General features: G+C 41.9%; 2 protein-coding genes across 2 annotated transcripts; both read right to left on the bottom strand.

The window, feature by feature from the left end:
• Positions 1–285: 285 nt before the first annotated feature.
• Positions 286–4,240, bottom strand: LOC111958228 (N-acetyllactosaminide beta-1,3-N-acetylglucosaminyltransferase 4). Its single transcript, XM_023979440.2, has 2 exons — positions 3,956–4,240; positions 286–1,856 (listed from the first exon to the last, which is right to left on the bottom strand). The coding sequence occupies exon 2, from the start codon at positions 1,850–1,852 to the stop codon at positions 716–718; it is 1,137 nt and encodes a 378-aa protein (XP_023835208.1). The 5' UTR covers positions 1,853–1,856; positions 3,956–4,240; the 3' UTR covers positions 286–715.
• Positions 4,241–4,493: 253 nt separating this feature from the next.
• LOC111958042 (leucine-rich repeat-containing protein 43) lies at positions 4,494–19,970 on the bottom strand. Its single transcript, XM_023979221.2, has 12 exons — positions 19,723–19,970; positions 19,131–19,388; positions 18,670–18,780; positions 17,606–17,745; positions 16,628–16,866; positions 12,795–12,962; positions 12,530–12,748; positions 10,234–10,373; positions 9,992–10,066; positions 6,763–6,993; positions 4,953–5,058; positions 4,494–4,739 (listed from the first exon to the last, which is right to left on the bottom strand). Exons 1-12 carry the CDS (start codon positions 19,807–19,809, stop codon positions 4,582–4,584), a joined length of 1,932 nt encoding a protein of 643 aa, XP_023834989.2. The 5' UTR covers positions 19,810–19,970; the 3' UTR covers positions 4,494–4,581.
• Between the last annotated feature and the right edge of the window lie 1,058 nt (positions 19,971–21,028).

Genomic DNA, 21,028 nt, shown 5'->3' with positions numbered 1-21,028 from the left:
TCTGTACAAAAATAAATGAAATTTATGGATGCATTTTAAAAGTTTGTGTCTCAAAACATTTGCAGGAGCTCACATGAAATTACCCTTCAAACACATTTCATATTACAGTATTTCTTTTAATTTTGTTCTCTTATATTTTCTTTACACAATCTACTTCCTCATAAGAAAGTACTGGCTCTGCTATGCAATAAAGTTCATCTGAACAGAAGCTGACAAAACCCTGGAAATGACCACATGTTTCAGAAAGCATTATGACATCACATTTAAATATACATTTACAATCCACAGATTTCAGCTATAGTAGACAAGTTTTAAACACTGCTCCCTCAAACAATTTATTGTTTCTAATAATTCTACACCACAGCTCCCCTCCCCCCACAGCACACTAGACCTGTTAAGTTTGTTACCCATCAGTACCTCTGTAACTCACTAGACCTGTTTTTAAAGTTTCTGTTCGACCTTCCTAGAACCCAAGAAACATTCTAGAAACTTCCTTGTCATAAGTGTCAAATCTCAGTAGGGCTCGTACACCATCTTTGCTGAACTGAATACACAGTAAAGCCAATATGTCAGAATACTTCAAATATTAATATGGATGAAGGAAAGGAAGCTATTTTTGACAACTTATAAAAGGATAATTTCTCTATGAAAGGAATGCTTCTTTTACAGTAGTGAGACAGACAAGTACAGAAAGATACACACAACACCTGATGCCTCATATCCTTAATCTAAAGCACTTCAGCTTTGTGTCCTGCAGTAGAGACCACATGGTCCACATCTCGGTGGGATTCAGTTTGTGCACCAGCATGATCTCCCTGTAAATGCAGGGGTTGAAATGTGACACCACCTGATGGAACCCAAAGGTCCTGAAGCCAGAGTGGTGTGTCAGCGTGACATTAATCTTCTGCAGGCACATGCCCACAAAGACATCATCAATGGGGAAGAGGTCAGTGCTGGACACTGCCACTCCCAGGCTCAGCACAGTCTGACGTGACATCAGGTAGCCCCCACCGCCAGCGTATGGAGGATATGGCTTGTTGGGGTACATCTCCTCTGGTATGAAGTACTTCCATTGGTTCTGCCGGATTGGATAGGCTCTTGAAATTATGTCACCAGCGAAGAGTTGCTCAGACGGCTTGTGGCCTTTAACATATTCAACCAGATTGCTGGTGTGAACAAAAACGTCATCGTCCCCTTTGAACACAAAGTGGGCCCACTGGCACTCACAGGTGAACCAGTTCAGGAAGTGGACCTCCTTCAGGGTCAGGTTGAAAAAACTGTCCTCAAAATCCCACTGCAGGATGTCCCCAAACTGCCTGCTCTCCCACTCCAGTAGCTGCTGCAGCAGGAATCCCTGTATTCTGTCTAACGACTTACCTACCAAGAACAACAGTTTCACCCTTTTACCCTGAACATATCCCCTCTTCCCCCAAGTGCTCCGGAGCGCAATCCTGCGATCCACCTGGATGGCTGTGGACTTAATGGCCAGCAGGAGAAAAAGGTCATTCTCACAGGGTGTTGGAGACAGCAGGCGGGGGAATGTCCTGCAGTGTTTATACATGAGGAAGTTACGGTGGGGAGGTGGGACAGAGGACGGAATATTCTGCATGCTGTCATTGAGGGAACACTTGAAAACATCCACAGTGGGCTGTGACAGCGGTGGTGTGGTGGAGGCAGAGGTGTTCCAATGCCAATCTGTGTGGTTCTTACGCCACACTCTGAGCTCTCCCCTATATGTTAGTGAGACATTGACGTCCATCGTCATAAAGATGACACCAATCAATGACACCAATGCAGTCCCAATGACAATGGACCATCTACTGAGGCGTAGGTTTCTGAAGAGGATCCTCATGGTTCTGAAAAGAATTGAAAGCACAATACGTTTTAGCAACAAGGAGACATAATTGGCACTGGTAGCCTATGGGCAATTCCACTGTAACAGAGTGACACTGAGACTAAGATGTTTCACTTTAAAATGTAAGTCAAACAAATGATTGCAAAGTTAAGCAAACCATACAACTCTATGCACAAGGACTACTTTTAACAATTTCCACTGAACTTTACAAAAACACCTTTTCTTGAAGAACAGTGCAGATGCAAAGTTTGGTAACAGAATGACTGTTTGTGCCGTCATTCAGTATGTACTGTATCTACCGGTATATGTAGTAAGCCTACAATAGACTACAAGCGGCAAACTTATATTGTCTCATACCAAAAGTATGCAGGTCACACATAATTGTGCCTCTGCGGTAGCCTGGTCCCAGATACAGTATGTTCGTGCTATCATGTCAGCTGTTTGGCATGACAAGGGGTGGCATGATGACACAAACAGGCTGGTGCCCAGTCTACCTCTGGGACTTTCTCCACCACAGAATAATAAACCATGTTTGTGGAATATGTAATGCTGCATTCATAATCAAGTGGAAAGGTGGTAATTACCAGTTGTGATGTCGGAAATACCAGTTGGATGCTAATTGACCACAAGCTGTGTCAACCATAAACTACAATTACAGCTATTATGCTTGTAAACAAATCATAGTGTTCAAAAGCCATATTCTTAAATTGCTTTTTATAAATAATGTTTTGTTTTTTAATTTAACTGCCAAAAATGCTGTTATCAAGGTAATTTCCTTAGTGGGTGATGTCAGAGGTCAGAGAATTTAGATGATAGAAGAGTTTGCCACTTGGTTATGAACGCAACATTAGACCTAGGCTATGCTTAACAAGTGGGTGTCTAGACAGGTAAATTAGAGGCTCTATTCAATCCGCATCACAGAAGTTCAGCTTTACATCGTAATTGAAATTTAAAGGCAATGTTCCCGCTTTAGCTGAGACTGCATTTGTTAAAAGCTGCATATGTCGGCCCTATTCTATCCTGTTGCAACACAATCTCACACTCAATTAGTGCAAATATCTACAAAAAGTATTTCAGCAGATTTTGTGCATTTTTGTGCGGCTTAGCACCATTATACCCAAGTATTAAGCAAAAACAAGCATAGAAAACAGCATTGGTATTAATAAAACCTGGTTGATTAACAATATTGGGTTGTTAACACGTTTGTTTTATGTGGGACACATAAAAAGGCTGCGTAAAAGATAATTTGCCAAAATGCATTGCTCTAATAACTTTAAAAAGATTGCTTGGAAGTTTGCCCCCCAAAAAGGTATTTTCCAAAAATGAAGTCACACAAAAGTGTCTTTTCCTACGAATTAAGTCGCACAAAAAATGTGTGTATTTTCACACAAAAATGCACGAAATCTGCTGAAATACTTTTTGTACATATTTGCACGAATTGAATGTGAGATTGTGTTGCTTATTTCGTAAAGCAATAACAGGGTGCTTGAATGAAGCCAACAAGCAATTCCCATCAGTGGAGCCTGCAGAGGGGAGGACTGCTCATAATAATAGCTGGAATGGAGCAAATGGAATGGTATTTGAAACCATTCCACCAATTCCGCTCCAGCCATTACCACGAGCCAGTCCTCCCCAATTAAGGTGCGACCAACCTCCTGTGATTCCCATAGGCCTACAAAAAGGAAACAGGGTCCAAAACTCACTTGATTTAGTTACAATTTAAGTTTTGTTTAATTCTGATTTTCTTTTAAGAGCAAGATGTCTTGTGTGTTTTATAAACAGAAACTGAAAAACCTCAATAATGTTCCAGCACTCAGGTGAAGCCTAAAGAACCTTATGATAATAGTTGATAATAGTTTAGGCTACACCACAAAACTATTTGTCAATTATATACTAGTTACACTAGTTATTTTATACTAGACTGTATTTACTTATTATAAAACAAGGAAATACAATATAATGCGTGATTGATTAACAATTGATCATTTATCCTATCAAGCCCAAGATATTTGGTTTATTTTCATTTTTTATGCGCCTATTCAAACATTTTTATTCTTAGCCATTAAAAAAAGAGTTTCAATACAACACTAATTCACTTACTTGATATTAAAAACAAAGACGAAGAGACCATCAAAATAGTTGTAGCCTACTTAGGAAGTGAGTTTCGGGGGGGAACTGAAGTGTTGTTCGACAATTACCGCCATACAATCCTTAGCGGGAAGGATGCACAATCAATGTTTGCGCACCTGTTGCTGAAATACTCCGTTTATAATTTGCTTGATCCAGTTATAATTCTTTAGAAATACTACCATACCCGCGTTTTTAAGAAGTTATGATATTCGTCTAGAGAATCGTTGCGAATTGACTCGACTATGGTTACTAAATGCAAGTTACCTCGCTTCCCTGAAGGGAAGTTGCATTAAATGTATTGTCACCGATTGATCCTATAACCTTGAAGGGCGTGCCTTGCGCTTTGTCATTTGGATATTCTTCATTCCTTGTGACTTTCGTAGACTATGTCCAGTTCCTGCTATTAGATCCATTAACTTTTGAAAATTGAATTTCACAATATTTTGATATAGCTACTAGGAACATGAGGGACAAAAAGGGTGCATTGTATTATCATAAACTTGACCAATTTGAGTTCGTAATTGGTTTTAATACCCAAATTTTGTCATGACAACTTTTTGTTTTTCTTCATTACAAATAGCTAGGCTGATGGCGCATCATGGGTGAACCAGGTGATGAGCTTCTGAGGCTGAATGCCATTTATCCAGATGCACAGTGAACTCCACAGTCATTGACTCGAACTGGTTTGGACTGGGAGCAGAGTTGTCGTCCATGCGGAAATCTGCCTGGCTTTCCTTCCATCCTTTTCCTTTACCTATAAGTATGAAGGGAAATATTTAATCTTCTGAACAACTTATTTGGTACCATTTTACATGGAATTGTAAATGTTTTCCCGTACATTGTGTACCTTACACAAATATATTATTCTCTAGAAACTAGGAAGGCTAAGGGATTCTATTTTTCATCTAGGTAAAACTGGCCTAAGAACTGATCAACGCCTACACAGTTGCTATGTATTTTTGCTCACTTTTAGAGGGTGGTGCAACATTCTTCTGCCCCCCTGCACTGTCAGCACTTGACTTAGTTTTCTTGTCCTCCTTCTTCTTGTCATGTTTGGCTTTCTTACTTGGGTCCTGTAGAAAATTACAAAGCATGTCAGACATGTACAGTGCATTCGGAAACTATTCAGACCGCTTGACTTTTCCACATTTTGTTACGCTACATCCTTATTCTAAAATGGATTTAAGAGATTTTTTTCTTCATCAATCTACACAAAATACCCCATAATGACAAAGTAAAAACAGGTGTTTAGAAGTGTTTGCAAATGTATACATTTCTTTACTGAAATATGACATTTACATAAATATTCAGACCCTTTACTCAGTACTTTGTTGTAGCACCTTTGGCAGCGATTACAGCTTTGAGTCTTCTTGGGTATGATGCTACAAGCTTGGCACCTATATTTGGGGAGTTTTTCCCATTCTTCTTTGCAGATCCTCTCAAGCTGTCAGGTTGGATGGGGAGCATTGCTGCACAGCTATTTTCAGGTCTCTCCAGAGATGTTCAACAGGGTTCAAGACCGGCCTCTGGCTGGGCCACTCAAGGACATTCAGAGATTTGTCCCAAAGCCACTCCTGCGTTGTCTTGGCTGTGTGCTTAGGGTTGTAGTCCTGTTGGAAGGTGAACCTGCGCTCTGGAGCAGGTTTTCATCATGGATCTCTCTGTACTTTGCTCCATTCATCTTTCCCTCAATCCTGACTAGTCTCCCTGCCGCTGAAAAACATCCCCACAGCATGATGCTACCACCACCATGCTTCACCGTAGGGATGGTTTTGGCCAGGTGATGAGCGGTGCCTGGTTTCCTCCAGACGTGATGCTTTGCATTCAGGCCAAAGAGTTCAATCTTGGCTTCACCAGACCAGAGAATTGTGTTTCTCATGGTCTAAGAGTCCTTTAGGTGCCTTTTGGCAAACTCCAAGCGGGCTATCGTGTGCCTTTTACTGAGCAGTGGCTTCCGTCTGGCCATTCTACCATAAAGGCCTGATTGGTGGAGTGCTGCAGAGATGGTTGTCCTTCTGGAAGGTTCTCCCATCTCCACAGAGGAACTCTGGAGTTCTGTCAGAGTGAGCATCGGTTCTTGGTCACCTCCATGACCAAGGCCCCTCTCCCCCGATTGCTCAGTTTGGCCGGGCGGCCAGCTCTAGGAAGAGTCTTGTTGGTTCCAAACCTCTTCCATTTAAGAATGATGTAGGCCACTGTGATCTTGGTGACCTTCAATGCTGCAGACATTTTTTGGTAGCCTTCCCCAGATCTGTGCCTCGACACAATCCTGTCTCAGAACTCTACGGACAATTCCTTTGACCTCATGGCTTGGTTTTTGCTCTGACATGCACTGTCAACCCACAGTTGCGACCAAACTGTGCTCAGTTTCTCTAGGCAGAGTCTGGGTAGTTCCACATTTTTTCAATTTCCTAATGATGGAGATCACTGTGTTCTTGGAAACTTTCAACACTCTAGAAATTGTTGAAATAAAACTATAAAACTGAAGGAGATTTTACCGTAATTCTGTTACCATACTTTGCATCTGCACAGTTTTTCCAGTAGACCTACATGTTTCATTTATTTACTGTGTAAATTGTTCAAAGTAGTCATTGTTCTATTGTTTTTGTTTAAGTGAAAAATAAGTCTCATAATTCCAGTACTGTGGCATTTCCCCAATACTTTAATATAGATAATGTAGAGCAAAGGGCCTCTGGTGTCAACTTTGGCACATATTTTCACTTTGATAGTTGTACTTTGCTTGCAGAGAAAGAGGAGAGTCACAAGCTACAGAGTACCTTATCTCGGGGTGGCATGGCCCTGGTGCTTTGCTCTGTGAGCAGCACCCCAAGGTTGCACAGGGCATCAACTCTCTGATCACCAGACACCAGGTCCTGTAGTGGCACATGGATCGAGCCCAGGGTTCTTCTGATGGGAGTGTCCTGGACCAGGTCCATTATTGAGTCTTTCTTCTTCTTCTTGTCTTTTGATTTTTGGTTGGAACAAGTGTTGCTTGGTGGTCGCGCACACTGTCCAAAAGACAAAATAATACTTATTTTGTGCTAGTCGTATCTGTTACCATAAATGCGTTCATAAAAGGTTTCCATTAGACATATCATGTGTTGGATTACTACATACTGTAAAAAGGCAGAGAAAAATCGTCTGATGACTGAAATGGTAGCTTACGTTGTTACAAATATAGATATTTGTAACAACGGATATAGCCCATTACAGATATAGCCTGTGGTTCACTCCAGACCTGACTGCCCTTGACCAGCACAAAAACATCCTGTGGCATACGGCATTAGCATCAAATAGCCCCCGCGATATTAAACTTTTCAGGGAAGTTAGGAACCAATATACACAGGCAGTTAGGAAAGCAAAGGCTAGCTTTTTCAAACAGAAATGTGCATCCTGCAGCACAAACTCCAAAAAGTTCTGGGACACTGTAAAGTCCATGGAGAATAAGAGCACCTCCTCCCAGCTGCCCACTGCATTGAGGCTAGGAAACACTGTCACCACCGATAAATCCACAATTATTGAGAATTTCAATAAGCATTTTTCTACGGCTGGCCATGCTTTCCTCCTGGTTACACCTACCCTGGTCAACAGCCCTGCACCCCCCACAGCAATTTGCCCAAGCCTCCCCCATTTCTTCTTAACCCAAATCCAGATAGCTGATGTTCTGAAAGAGTTGCAAAATCTGGACCCCTACAAATCAGCAGGGCTAGACAATCTGGACCTTCTCTTTCTAAAATTATCAGCCGAAATTGTTGTAACCCTTATTACTAGGCTGTTCAACCTCTCTTTCGTATCGTCTGAGATCCCCAAAGATTGGAAAGCTGCCGCAGTCATCCCCCTCTTCAAAGGGGGAGACACTCTAGACCCAAACTGCTACAGACCTATATCTATCCTACCCTGCCTTTCTAAGGTCTTCGAAAGCCAAGTTAACAAACAGATCACCGACCATTTCGAATCCCACCGTACCTTGCTATGCAATCTGGTTTCCGAGCTGGTCATGGGTGCACCTCACCCACACTCAAGGTCCTAAACGATATCATAACCGCCATTGATAAGAGACAATACTGTGCAGCTGTATTCATCCACCTGGCCAAGTCTTTTGACTCTGTCAATCACCACATTCTTATCGGCAGACTCAAAAGCATTGGTTTCTCAAATGACTGCCTCGCCTGGTTCACCAACTACTTCTTAGACAGAGTTCAGTGTGTCAAATCGGAGGACCTGTTGTCCGGACCTCTGGCAGTCTCTATGGGGGTGCCACAGGATTCAATTCTCGGGCCGACTCTTTTCTCTGTATACATCAATGATGTTGCTCTTGCTGCTGGTGATTCTCTGATCCACCTCTATGCAGACGGCACCATTCTGTATACTTCTGGCCCCTCTTTGGACACTGTGTTAACTAACCTCCAGACGAGCTTCAATGCCATACAACTCTCCTTCCGTGGCCTCCAACTGCTCTTAAATGCAAGTAAAACTAAATGCATGCTCTTCAACCGATTGCTGCCCGCACCTGCCCACCCGTCCAGCATCACTACTCTGGACGGTTCTGACTTAGAATATGTGGACAACTACAAATACCTAGGTGTCTGGTTAGACTGTAAACTCTCCTTCCAGACTCACATTAAGCATCTCCAATCCAAAACTAAATCTAGAACCGGCTTCCTATTTCACAACAAACCATCCTTCACTCATGCTGCCAAATATACCCTGGTAAAACTGACTATCCTGCCAATCCTTGACTTCGGCGATGTCATTTACAAAATAGCCTCCAACACTCTAGTCAGCAAACTGGATGTAGTCTATCATAGTGCCATCCATTTTGTCACCAAAGTCCCATATACTACCCACCACTGCGACCTGTATGCTCTCGTTGGCTGGCCCTCGCTTCATATTCGTCACCAAACCCACTGGCTCCAGGTCATCTATAAGTCTTTGCTAGGTAAAGCCCTGCCTTATCTCAGCTCACTGGTCACCATAGAAACACCCACCCGTAGCACACGCTCCAGCAGGTATATTTCACTGGTCACCCCAAAAGCCTTTCCTTCCAGTTCTCTGCTGCCAATGACTGAAACGAATTGCAAAAATCACTGAAGTTGGAGACCCATATCTCCCTCACTAACTTTAAGCACCAACTGTCAGAGCAGCTCACAGATCACTGCACCTGTACATATCCCATCTGTAAATAGCCCATCCAACTACCTCATCCCCATACTGTTATTTATTGTTTTGCTCCTTTGCACCCCAGTATCTCTACTTGCACATTCATCTTCTGCACATCTATCACTCCAGTGTTTAATTGCTAAATTGTAATTATTTCGCCACTATGGCCTATTTATTGCCTTACCTCCCTTATCTTACCTCATTTGCACACACTGTTTATAGACATTTTTTCCTCTATTGTGTTATTGACTGTATGTTTGTTTATTCCATGTGTAACTCTGTGTTGTTGTTTGTGTCGCACTGCTTTGCTTTATCTTGGCCAGGTCGCAGTTGTAAATGAGAACTTGTTCTTAACTAGCCTACCTGGTTAAATAAAGGTTAAATAAATATAAATTAAAAAACAAAATGGACTCACTGGACGTGATCTCGTCAGATTAATGGTTATGCTTTTTTAATAGTATATCTGAAATATTTTTTCACACTACCATGGCTTGTAAGTGATTGTAACCAGTTCAAAAATGTGATGTACTGTAACTATACTAGTTTGAGTGTCATTGTGTTAACCACAAACACAAAACAGCCACATAAATTATATGAGGAAGCAATGACCTTCTACATGACTATGCTGAAAAACAGGTTATGGCATGTGATACGGTGCCACTAACAAGGAAAGTTTATCAGCTGTTAAGTGAAACTATAAACCTTTCTGAAAAAATGACATTGTTGAGAACCTTTCCATCACCAGACTATAAGGACTGTTAAATTGTGTAATCTCGTTTACCCAGAAGTAAAATTCTGGCTAAAGTTTGTCACTTCCATGAGAGATTACAAATTGTGTAACATCACCTCTTTCCCCCCTTTCTTTTCTGTTGTAGATGTGGTTATTGGCTGTTCTCCTGAAGGGGCAGGCCATGAGAGGACCTAAAAAAAGCCAAATAATAGTCAGATAACAATAACTCAATCCTCACAAGACATCCATGCATCAACCTAAACATAAATCTATGCATCTAGAGGACTCAGTATGTGGGTGTGGGAGTATGTGAACTGTCTTTGTTTGCATGGTGCGGAGTGTCTATTTTGTTCTGTACCTTCTCCTCCTCCACAGTCAACCAGAGCCCACGAAGGACAAAGGACTTGAAGGACCCCAGGTCACCAAAACTATGCACACTTGTGTGGTCATAGTCCATGGACTCTGCCCATGCCAGCTTATGTGTGCTGTTCATTATCACTGCAAAATGGGGGCAGTGAGAGAGAGAGATAAATAGTTGTTACTAACTAAAGACACAGAGTGATTTTATAGATGACAGAGGATGAGATCAGTAAAAGCTCAGGTCAGGCGATGGAGGTTTCAAGAATCACCTAGTGGAATCAAATGAAAAGGCATCCTAAGCACGGTCCTGCTTCCCTCAAATATTAATCTAGGGATAGTGTGAGATTTTGGTAATAATTTTCTACTTACCCAGAGTCAGATGAACTCATGGATAGTAGTTTTGTGTCTGTGCGTGCAGTTTGAAGGTAGTTGAGCAAGCCATGCTAATTAGCATTATCGCAATGACTGGAAGTCTATCTTCACATCACAGGCCTTTCTGTAAAGCTTGTATTAAAATTGTAGGAAATACAACTCCTCTGAAGGTAAAAAAACAAGATTCAGTTAACATTTCTGGACAATATCCCTTTAATTAATGTTCCTTGGCCCTTAACAACTCTGCATAGTGTTCTCTGATACTTGGCAAAAGTTATCATCATGATCACACTACCTTAATTTATGATGAGAACCTGCAATACAGGAAGCCTTCTGCTCAGGAAGCCTTCTGTGTGGTAGTTAAAGTACTCATACCCTTTGACACATTTTGTTGTGTTACAGCCTAAACATATATTTAATCCATTTTATTTTTCTTTCACCCATATACACACACACACAAAACCCCATAACTACACAGTGAAAACATGTTTAGAATGTTTTGCATATTTATTGAAAATGAAATATAGAAATATCTCATATACATACCCCAATACTTTGTAGAAGCACCTTTGGCGGCGATTACAGTTTTGAGTCATCTTGGGTATGTATCAGCTTTGCACATCTGCATTTTGAGATTTTCTCAAACTCTGTGACGTTAGATAGGGCGCAACAATCATCAAGTCTTCTCACAGATTTACAATGGGATTCACGTCTGGGTTTTGGCTGGGCCACTCAAGGACTTTCACATTCTTATTCTGTAGCAATTACAGCATTGCTTTGGCTGTATGCTTGGGCTCATTGTCCTGTTGGAACATAAATCTTTGCCCCAGTCTAAATTTGTTTGCACTCTGAAGCAGGTTCTCATCAAGACTTTCCCTTTATTTGGCTCCATTTGTTGTTTCTTCTATCCTTACCAGTCCCTGCCGCTGAAAAGCATCCCCATAGCATGATACTGCCACCACCATGCTTCACTGTAGGGATGGTGTTCGTCGGGTGATGAGCTGTGCCTGGTTTTCTCCAGACAGCGCTTTGCATTCAGGCCAAAAGGTTACATTTTTGTCTCATCAGACCACAGAATCGTTTGCCTTAAGATCTGAGAGTCTTTCACATAACTTTTTGCAAACTCCAGGCGTGCGGTCATGTGCCTTTTTCTCAGGAGTGGCTTCCATCTAGCCACTCTCCCATAAAGCCCAGATTGGTGAAGTGCTGTAGAGACATTTGCTTCTGGCAGGTTCTCCTATCTCAGCCAAGGAACTCTGTAGTTCTGTCAGAATGGTCATTGGGTTCTTGGTCACCTCCCTGACCAAGGTCCTTCTTGCCCATGTGCTCAGTTTGGTCGGAAGGCCAGCTCTAGGCAGAGTCTGGGTAGTTCCACATTTTTTCAATTTCCTAATGATGGAGACCACTGTGTTCTTGGAAACTTTCAACACTCTAGAAATTGTTTTATACCCTTCCCCAGATATATGACCACAAGCCTATCTCGGCGCTCTTTGGACAGTTCCTTGGACTTCATGGTATAGTTTCGGCTCTGACATGCACTGTCAAGTGTGGGACCTTATATAGACAGGTGTGTTTCTTTATAAATCATGTCCAAATAATTGAATTGGCTACAGGTGGACTCTAATCAAGTTGAAGTGACATCTCGAGGATGATCAAAGGCTATTGGATGCACTTGAGCTCAATTTGGAGTGTCATAGCATTTGAATACTTATGTAAATTAATTATTTCTGTATTTAATTTTCAATAAATTTGCAAAGATTTCAAAAAATATGTTTTCACTTTGTCATTATGGGTTGTTGTGTGTAGATGGGTGAGAGAAAAAAAATCTGTTTAATTAATTTTGAATTCAGGCTGTAACGCAACAAAATGTGGAATAAGTCAAGGAGTATGAATACTTTCTGAAAGCACTGAAAGTTGTTTACCATCAATGGAACAATGGTTAGTTTCCAAACTCTCCATTGTCCTGGCTGGGGTGTCTGGTATTGGAGTGTTGGTTGTTTCCTCCTCACAGTTCTCTTTTGGTGTCTGATAGATACCAACGATGCCCCCATCCATCTTCTCCGCTATGGGTGTCATTGGATCAGATGTGGATGCAGTGTCACTGCCAGCCTGCTGTGACCAATCAATAACTAGATTGTAATATGACAATTAATTAAGTTGAATGACTAAACAGAAAAATGGGATATCATGCCTTGTTGCCAGGGGGTGGTTGGCTGAGGAACTCATAGTTGACAAAGTAGCTGTAGCTGACCACAGGGAACTCAGGGGCACTCTCATCCACAGTCAGCAGTGGGTCCGGGACACCCCTGATCCTTCGCACCGTCACTGTTGCCATGGCCTGGTCCACTATCCGGTCTGTGGATGGAACATAACCATCTTACTCTTCAAAAGCAGGCTGATGCATTTTCCCAAGGTTATTTTATTTGGCCCCCCAAGTTTCATTATTTTACTTGTTGGACATAAAAGACTGTAAAACCACCAGCAAATCAGCTCCAAGGGATTTCATTTTGGTAAATCTGTTCCAAAGTATTCCCACACGCATAATACAGAGATACAGTTGAAGTCGGAAGTTTACATACACTTAGGATGGAGTCATTAAATCTCGTTTTTCAACCACTCCACAAATTTCTTGTTAAACAAACTATAGTTTTGGCAATTCGGTTAGGACATCTACTGTGTGCATGACACAAGTAATTTTTCCAATAATTGTTTACAGACATATTATTTAACTTATTTCAACTCAGTGCCTCTTTGCTTGACATCATGGAAAATCAAAAGAAATCAGCCAAGACCCCAGAAAAAAAGTTGTAGACCTCCACAAGTCTGGTTCATCATTGGGAGCAATTTCCAAATGCCTGAAGGTACCACGTTCATCTGTACAAACAATAGTGCGCAAGTATAAACACCATGGGACCACAAAGCCGTCATTCCGCTCAGGAAGGAGATGTGTTTTGTCTCCTAGAGATGAAGGTACTTTGGTGCGAAAAGTTTTAATCAATCCCAGAACAACAGCAAAGGACCTTGTGAAGATGCTGAAGGAAACAGGTACAAAAGTATCTATATCCACAGTAAAACGAGTCCTATATTGACATAACCTGAAAGGCCGCTCAGCAAGGAAGAAGCCACTGCTCCAAAACCACCATAAAAAAAACGGTTTGCAACTGCACATGGGGACAAAGATTGTACTTTTTGGAGAAATGTCTTCTGGTCTGATGAAACAAAAATATAACTGTTTGGCCATAATGACCATCGTTATGTTTGGAGGAAAAAGGGGGAGGCTTGCAAGTCAAAGAACAACATCCCAAGCGTGAAGCATGGGGGTGGAAGCATCATGTTGTGGCGGTGCTTTGCTGCAGGAGGGACTGGTGCACTTCACAAAATAGATAGCATCATGAGGTAGGAAAATTATGTGGATATATTGAAGCAACATCTCAAGACATCAGTCAGGAAGTTAAAGCTTGGACGCAAGTGGGTCTTCCAAATGAACAATGACCCCAAGCCTACTTCCAAAGTTGTGGCAAAATGGCTTAAGGACAACAAAGTCAAGGTATTGGAGAGGCCATCACAAAGCCCTGACCTCAATCCCATAGAATATTTGTGGGCACAACTGAAAAAGCGAGCAAGGAGGCCTACAACCCTGACTCAGTTACACCAGCTCTGTCAGAAGGAATGGGCCAAAATTCACCCAACTTATTGTGGGAAGCTTGTGGTAGGCTACCCGGAACGTTTGACCCAAGTTAAGCAATTTAAAGGCAATGCTACCAAATACTAATTGAGTGTATGTAAACTTGTGACCCACTGGGAATGTGATGAAAGAAATAAAAGCTGAAATAAATAATTCTCTCTACTATTATTCTGACATTTCACATTCTTAAAATTAAGTGGTGATCCTAACTGACCTAAGACAGGGAATTTTTGCTAGGATTGAATGTCAGGAATTGGGAAAAACTGAGTTTAAATGTATTTGGCTAAGGTGTATGTTAACTTCCGACTTCAACTGTATATAGTGCCTTCAGAAGGTATTCACACCCCTTGACTTTTTCCACATTTTGTTGTGTTAACAGCTTGAATTTAAAATGGATTCAATTTAAATTGTGTCACTAGCTTACACACAATAGCCCATAATGTCAAAGTGGAATTATGTTTTTACACATTTTTACAAATTAATAAAAAATGTAAAGCTGAAATGTCTTGAGTCAATAAGTATTCAACCCCTTTGTTATGGCAAGTCTAAATAAGTTGAAGGGTAAACATGTGATTAACAAGTCACATAATAAGTTGCATGGACTCACTATGTGTGCAATAATAGTGTTAAACATGATTTTTGATTGACTACTCCATACATACAATTATCTGTAAGGTCCCCCAGTCAAGCAGTGAATTTCAAATACAGGTTCAACCACAAAAACAGGGAAGGTTTTCCTATGCCTCGCAAAGAAGGGCATCTATTGGTAGATGGCTAAAAATGTAAAAAGCAGACATTGAATATCCCTTTGAGCATGGTGAAGTTATTCATTACACTTTGGGTGGTGTATCAATACACCCAGTCACTACAAAGATACAGGCGTCCTTCTTAACTCAGTTGCCGAAGAGGAAGGAAACCACTCAGATTTCACTATGAGGCCAATGGTGACTTTAAAACAGTTACAGACTTTAATGGCTGTGATAGGAGAAAACTGAGGATGGATCAACAACCTTGTATTTACTCCACAATACTAACCTAAATGACAGAGTGAAAGGAAGGAAGCCTGTACAGAATATAAATATTCCAAAACACATGTTTGCAATAAGGCACAAAAGTAAAACTGCAAAAGAAATGAACTTTATGTCCTAGGGCAAATCCAACAGATAACTGAGTACCACTCTTCAAATTTTCAAGCATAGTGGTGGCTGCATCATGTTATGGGTATGCTTGTCATCGGCAAGGACTAAGGAGTTTATATATATTTTTTTAAAACCCGGAATAGAGCTAAGCACAGGCAAAATCCTAGAGGAAAACCTGGTTCAGTCTGCTTTCCAACAGACTGGGAGAAAAATTCACCTTCCAGCAAGACAATAATCTAAAACACAAGGCCAAATAAACACGGGAGTTGCTTACCAAGACGATATTGAATGTTCCTGAGTGGCCTAGTTACAGTTTTGACTTAAATCGGCTTGAAAATCTATGGCAAGACTTGAAAATGTCTGTCAAGCAATGATCAACAACCAACTTGACAGAACTTGAATAATTTTCTTAAGAATAATCCAGTTGTTCAAAAGACTACCATGAATTGACTAACATGTCTTGATTCGGGGGTGTGAATACTTATGTAAATGAGACATTTCTGTATTTAATTTTCAAAAATGTCTAAAACCCTGTTTTCGCTTTGTCATTATGGGGTATTGTGTGTAGATGGGTGAGAAAAAATCTATTTAATCTCAGGCTGTAATCTCTTTTGAATTCAGGCTGTAACACAACAAAATGTCAAATAAGTAAAGCGGTATGCATACTTTCTGAAGGCACTGTATGTGATCGGCTGAATCTAGTTGATTTTTTGGCTAGCGTACTTGGCTCTCATTGATGATGAAATGCACAGGCCTAACAGAGTGATGAGAACACAAGCAACTGCTGGGAAATGCCTGAGATAAAGAGGAAGATAATAACTGGTTTAGTGAGTAGAATGCACTTTCAAGAATCACTGTAAGGCAGGCTCCTTCAATATGAAAATACACTATGTGTCCACATCATTGAACAGGTAAGGGGTGCTGATTCATGCCTGGCGAATCCGATGTACAATCAGATCAACTATCATTTACAACTGCCAGGTCGCAGTTGTAAATGAGAACTTGTTCTCTACTGGCCTACCTGGTTAAATAAAGGTGACAAAAAAAACAAAAAAAATCTTGTGTGATTAGTGCATTGTTACGTCAGGTGGAGTCACTACTACACAACGCTCATCCCTCAACCGATCAGCGCAGACGTAGTTGTCACACTATAGAATGTAAGACAATGGTGATAGTGTGGTGATTGATAGCTTAACCTCTCATCTTGGCCAGGCCTTCAAAGCGATGGTGATCATCCGGTGTAACCCGTGTGGCGTCCAGGTAGAGCAGCCGCGGGAGGCTGTCCAGGATGAAGCCTGGGTAGGAAGGGGTGAGGGTAAGGGGGTTGCCCTCCAGCACCAAGGTCCTCAGGCAAGGCAGGGTGGCCAGGGCATCCACTAGGGCACGCTGTCCTTGGAAGCCAGACCAGCTCAGGTCCAGAGATACCAGTCGTGGCCTGAAGAGGGAGGCAGAATGCAAGGGCTGAGCTGACAACTGGTGAGAGGAAGCTGTGGAACTGCCTCTGTATGTATGGGATCTGTCTTTTCATCACTTATAACAAAATCAAACAACCTGAACAGCCATGGTAAAAAAATGTAAAAGTATGTTTCTCATATTGGGACTAGATGGTATAGCGACTAAATAAATATACATGATAGCTAGTTCATATTTTTTATGAAAATAGTATTTTAGTAACTATAATATGTTGTGGCCCTTATAGATAGACGGCAGGTAGGTTTCGGGCACAGCGTTGGGCCAGTAACCAAAAGGTAAAAATCTGTCGTTCTGAGCACACTGTTCCCTGGGCGCCGATGACGTGGATGTCGATTAAGGCAGCTCCCCGCACCTCTCTGATTCAGAGGGGTTTGGTTAAATGTGGAAGACACATTTCAGTTGAATGCATTCAGTTGTAGAACTGACTAGGTATCCCCCTTTCCTAAGATCCTCCGTTTCACCCGCAAAGGTTACTTTTGTTAGAACTTTTATTTTATTATTTTATGATGTGCATAACTTTGTTACTTGAATTGAAAAGCGCTATACAATGAAAGTTATTATTATTCATATGACTGCTAGGGAATGTAATGTCCCTTCCTATTATTGCTAGAGTCTGTTGTCATCTGCTGGTGATTGTGAGCAAGTGCAGATGAGTATTGAAATTGTACTGTTTGTCACTTGCCCTGTGTGTGAGCACTTACCATAGAGTTCCAGTGAGGTACTGGATGTCTGCGGGGGAACCCAGCCTGTTGCAGCCCAGACCCAGATGCTGAAGGCAGGGTAGAGGCTGGCTGCTAAGACCTTTAAGGCTAGAAACCTGGTTGGCGTAGAGCTCCAAAACCTTTCAAACGAACACATACAATGCATTTAATTGAAGGACTGTGCAGTGATATCAAAGACGATCACTATATGCATCAGAGTGTTCATAAAACATCCCAATGATATTAAAGGTTACCCTACCAATGTCATGAATAATAGAAAAAGTAATATGGCCTACTTGTTTGAATGTTTTTAGTGATACATCACATCAACATCTGTGAATTTTCTAATCAATTTGACCAAACCCTAGATTCATGTCCACACCGCAGTTGAACCCTAACCCTAGCCATAACCCTAACCCTACTCCTTACCTTAAATTCATGTACACATCCCGGCTCAACCCTAACCCTAACCCACCCTAGCTTCATGTTCACATCCCGGCTCAACCCTAACGCTAACCCACCCTAGCTTCATGTCCACACCCCGGCTCAACACTAACCTTAACCCACCCTAGCTTCATGTCCACATCCCGGCTCAACCCTAACCTTAACCCACCCTAGCTTCATGTCAACACCCCGGCTCAACCTAACCTAACCCACCCTAGCTTCATGTCCACACCCCGGCTCAACCCTAACTTACCCTAACCCACCCTAGCTTCATGTCCACACCCTGGCTCAACCCTAACCTTAACCCACCCTAGCTTCATGTCCACATCCCGGCTCAACCCTAACCCTAAACCCTAACCCACCCTAGCTTCATGTCCACATCCTGGCTCAACCCTAACTTTAACCCACCCTAGCTTCATGTCCACATCCTGGCTCAACCCTAAACTTAACCCACCCTAGCTTCATGTCCACATCCTGGCTCAACCCTAACTCCACAGAATCACTCCTCCTACTATAGTTCAGTGCAGACGAATGGCGCTCTGAGTGTCCCTGTGGTGGGATTCAATGAGACATGGGTTGATGTGCCACAGCCCCTCCTCTCCCTGTGTTGTGTGACTCACTTGTAAAGTGCAGGGCAGGTACTCTGCTTGTAGTTCAGAAATTTTGTTGGCACTCAGCACTAACTCTCTTAGATTGGAGAACCTGAGCACGCCATCATCGACTATGGAGACCTGATGCACACAAAAATACCCATTCACTGACAGTATGAATTCACATTCAAATAGATAGGAACATATGGGGGAGGGTCTTCCTCTATATAGCTGGTCTTTTGAAAATGCGAGATGACACTGCTGGGACTTATCAAATAATGCATTCATCACACATTGTGCCTGCCCTGCTCAAAGTGATGGCACTTCTTACTATAATTGCCGATTACTGTACAAAATAAAATGTTGGATGAATTGTTTATTTCAGTAGGACAGCTATATAAAGGCTGGTAATATAAACGGGAGCCAAAAGATTTCTCAACAAATAAATCAAGGCTTGTGAGCATTGGCTATCAGACAGCTAAGATACTCACACCCTTGTCTACAATACGTAGAGTGTTGAAGTGGCTGAATATGAAGTTGCCATGGAGAAGTTCAGGTGTTCGCACGGACAGCTCTCTCAGTGTTGGGGCTTGGGGGCTCCATGACCCCTCATGTCGCCATGGGGACAGTGGACTGGTCAAGTGCTCCATAAGGGCCTCCTCCTCCTCCTTGGCTGCACCTTCTCTCCCCTCGTCCTGCTCGCTGTAGCCCCAACTATGTTCCTCAAAGATACTCCCTCTGGATTTGCTCTAAACACAACAGCACAGGAACATGCCGTTGAGGTAAAAAGCATTCCATTTCTGTTAATCAATGGTATTTTGGTCCACCTCATTCATATCCACTACTTGTACATGAAAAAAGTAGGAAACCACCAAGAGGTGACCTTGCTCGCTGGATGGCACCATCAAGAGCCATGTACTATATATATATATATATATATATATCTCTGGCACCATCCATTCCATTACATTGAGACTTAGGATCTTTGAGTGAAATCACACAAGTTTGTCTGCCCTCTTTTGCACCAACCTGATCTGATGTGTGGCCAAAAAAGCTTCATACATAAATGGCTTGTGGACTCACCCAACAGCCATGCCCACATGGAAAGTCCTTCAGACAGAGGCTACGAAGCTGCTCCTCCACAGCCAAAGAAAGTGTCCGAGAGCCCATCCTAAAGCATTAGGGTTGTAGATAAAGAAAAAAATAACAGACCCATTAAAGGGAAAGCCAATCCCATAAAATGGTGTGAGAGCCACAGGATCAAACTAATTTACTTTTGAGTTTTTGGTAGAGTTTTTTCAAGGCCCTGTTGCTTGTTAACAATCGCTGCATTTGGCTGTGGAGCCTTCTGAAAGGTTGCCTGGCAACAGTTGACAGAACACATACCAGAGATCTACATTACACCACTTTCCTGTTGTGGGAAGGTACAGTGGCAAGAAACAGTATGTGAACCGCTTGGAATTACCTGGATTACTACATAAATTGGTCATAAAATTTAAAGTCACAACAATAGATCACCACAGTCTGCTTAAACTAATAAACACACAAACAATTATACATTTTCATGTCTTTATTGAACACACTGTGTAAACATTCACAGTGCAGGGTGTAAAAAGTATATGAACCCTTGGATTTAATAACTGGTTGACCATCCTTTGGCAGCAATAACCTCAACCAAACGTTTTCTGTAGTTGCGGATCAGACCTGCACAACGGTCAGGAAGAATTTTTGACCATTCCTCTTTACAAAACTGTTTCAGTTCAGCAATATTATTGGGATGTCTGGTGTGAACTGCTCGTGGTCATGCCACAGCATCTCAAATCGGGTTGAGGTCAGGAAGCTGACTGGGCCACTCCAGAAAGCGTATTTTCTTCTGTTGAAGCCATTTTGTTGTTGATTTACTTCTGTGTTTTGGGTCATTGTCCTGTTGCATCACCCAACTTCTGTTGAGCTTCAATTGGAGGACAGATAGCCTTACATTCTCCTGCAAAAGGTCTTGATAAACTTGGGAATTCAATTTCCAGTCAATGATAGCAAGCTGTCCAGGCCCTGAAGCAGCAAAGCAGCCCCAAACCATGATGCTCCCTCCACCATACTTTACAGTTGAGGTGAGGTTTTGATGTTGGTGTGCTGTGCCTTTTTTTCTCTGCACATAGTTTTGTGTGTTCCTACGAAACAGCTCAACTTTAGTTTAATCTGTCCACAGAATATTTTGCCAGTAACCCTGTCGAACATCCAGGTGCTCTTTTGTGAACTTCAGACTTGCAGCAATGTTTTTTTGGACAGCAGTGGCTTCTTCAGTGGTGTCCTCCCATGAACACCATTATTGTTTAGTGTTTTACGTATCGTAGACTCGTCAACAGAGATGTTAGCATGTTCCATAGATTTC

The sequence above is a fragment of the Salvelinus sp. IW2-2015 genome, linkage group LG33 (assembly GCF_002910315.2).
Source record: "Salvelinus sp. IW2-2015 linkage group LG33, ASM291031v2, whole genome shotgun sequence".
In the NCBI taxonomy this organism is placed as follows: Eukaryota; Metazoa; Chordata; class Actinopteri; order Salmoniformes; family Salmonidae; genus Salvelinus; species Salvelinus sp. IW2-2015.
This window is presented reverse-complemented; position numbering and strand designations above follow the sequence as displayed.